This window comes from Halyomorpha halys, unplaced genomic scaffold (genome assembly GCF_000696795.3).
Source record: "Halyomorpha halys isolate HHAL.00 unplaced genomic scaffold, Hhal_1.1 Scaffold68.1, whole genome shotgun sequence".
Taxonomy (NCBI): domain Eukaryota; kingdom Metazoa; phylum Arthropoda; class Insecta; order Hemiptera; family Pentatomidae; genus Halyomorpha; species Halyomorpha halys.
In genome coordinates this window covers 1,993,437-1,995,314 of record NW_027116161.1, presented here as the reverse complement: position 1 = coordinate 1,995,314, position 1,878 = coordinate 1,993,437, and the positions used below count along the sequence as shown (strand labels likewise).

Here is a 1,878-nt window from a genome sequence, read left to right as displayed (position 1 = left end):
TAAAATCATAAATATTTAATTTATGATTTTAAATTTTAAAAAATAGGCTTTTAACTTATAATTAATGAATGACCTGGGCAGAATAGCCTGCAAAAGTAACTCTTAATTTAATGTGAGGAAGAAATTATATTGAATATGTCCTTGAGGATGGCTAAAATGACCGAAACGTTGGACTGCTGAAATAAAAAGTGATGAGACAAAAAAGGATAAAAGTTTTGATTTATTTAATAAATAATTACCTTGTCTCAAGAAATTGAAATAATATAATTGAATTTTTTTGTTATTACTTGGTGAATGTATGTTTAAAAAAAAAAAAAAAAAAAATCTACCCTCTGTAGTGATAATTTTAGTAACATCTAGCGTCTACTCACTGCACGATAGTAACAAGTATTGTGATGATAACGTGAGGAAATGTGTTCAGGATTCAAGAGGGCGATTCCAGCCTCGTTTGCCCGGCATCAGCGTGTAGACATCTCGTTTGTCCGGAAGTGGTTGAAGGAATGGTGAGTCCAACAGTTGCGAAGAGATACCTGCAATTTGACATAAAGGTATACTATCATAGACATTTATTATTATTTTAAGTAGCAGTTAATTAATTCAGTAAGACTATACTTGAATTGAATGAACAGTCTCTTAGGTTACTTCGTTGTGCATTCAATCTATTATTATCAGAAATTGAATTGCAGAAGTACTTCAAAGTTGTAAAGTTTTTAGGACCATATGTACGTGTCAGATGTTTTTTTGATTTTAGATTTTTCAAACAACTTTTTCTCTCCAAGGACTGGTCCAATTACTCTTCTTGGCATTTTCTCAAGCGAGATTTCTCAGTGAATTTTACTCTCTTTGACACAAGTGTTTGATTTCTATCTATAAAATTACGTTTGTACTGGGGAACGTTGGTCGTTCAATGGCCTTTTTAATAATTGGAGAAATCCATGTGATTGGCCAAGGTCACGACCCAATGAAGTTGTAGCGGCCTTTATTGGCAACACTAGAGTTGAAGTTTGTTTGAGTAACTTCTGTCTTCTCTGTTGTTCATGGTTTCTATTCACTTTGCTGATAACTTTGTATCGAATGAGGTAGAAGTATAGTCCACTATTGGGACATTCAATTTTATCAGTTATTTAAATTTTTTCTAAAGAGGCATCAGCCACTTGTAATGTCTATTTTGTTTGCTGTGATAACTGATATAACTAAAATCCTGAAACATTAGGGTCGACGCGTTTTTGAATTCCCCAAGAAACTGGGAGGGTATTTTGTCACGCAACTGGATTGGTTCTGATATTTTTTTAAATTTCTGTTCATGTAGCTTGCGATATCGTTTAGTAACAGTCGCCTTAGGGTTATCATAATTACCAATTCAGGCGTTTGTTAAAACTAATTGAGTTTAGTAGAGGGTAATATAAGATTGATATTGGCGATATAAAATTGTGCCTCTATGTTGAAAAACCACATTTGAGGAACTTTAAAAAATTTAGGTAATTTGATGCTCACGTGGTAACAACCAAGTTCACTTCCTCCTGTTTCCTTCATACTTGAATTTATTTTAATCACTAATGTGGAAAAAACGAAATCTGATTATAAAAGACAAATATTATTTATCAGTAATTGAATACCTTAATGTATGTGTATTATAATTATAACAAAAGAAAAAAAATAGATTGATTACTCTAACAAAAGTTTACTGCTGAGCTGTTAGCTATGACCGCAGAACCAAACGTTATTGTTTGAACGATTTAAATGAACTTAGTATTTTAACATTTTTATTTGTTTACAGTATCTTAAAATTTTAAAATTACATCCACCAAAGAAATACATTCAATTAACATGTTACTTAATAGTTTCGTTGGATTCGCAAAGTAGTTTTTGGTATAGATA

At 31.5% G+C, this 1,878-nt stretch overlaps 1 protein-coding gene across 1 annotated transcript in view; it reads left to right on the top strand.

Moving 5' to 3' along the window:
• Positions 1-1,878, top strand: part of LOC106692724 (ankyrin repeat and IBR domain-containing protein 1) — a gene marked incomplete in the record, with an annotated part of 86,830 nt that overhangs the window by 26,066 nt on the left and 58,886 nt on the right. The window contains 1 exon segment of the mRNA XM_067053017.1: positions 422-548. Within this exon segment, the coding sequence (XP_066909118.1) occupies positions 422-548 (127 nt within the window).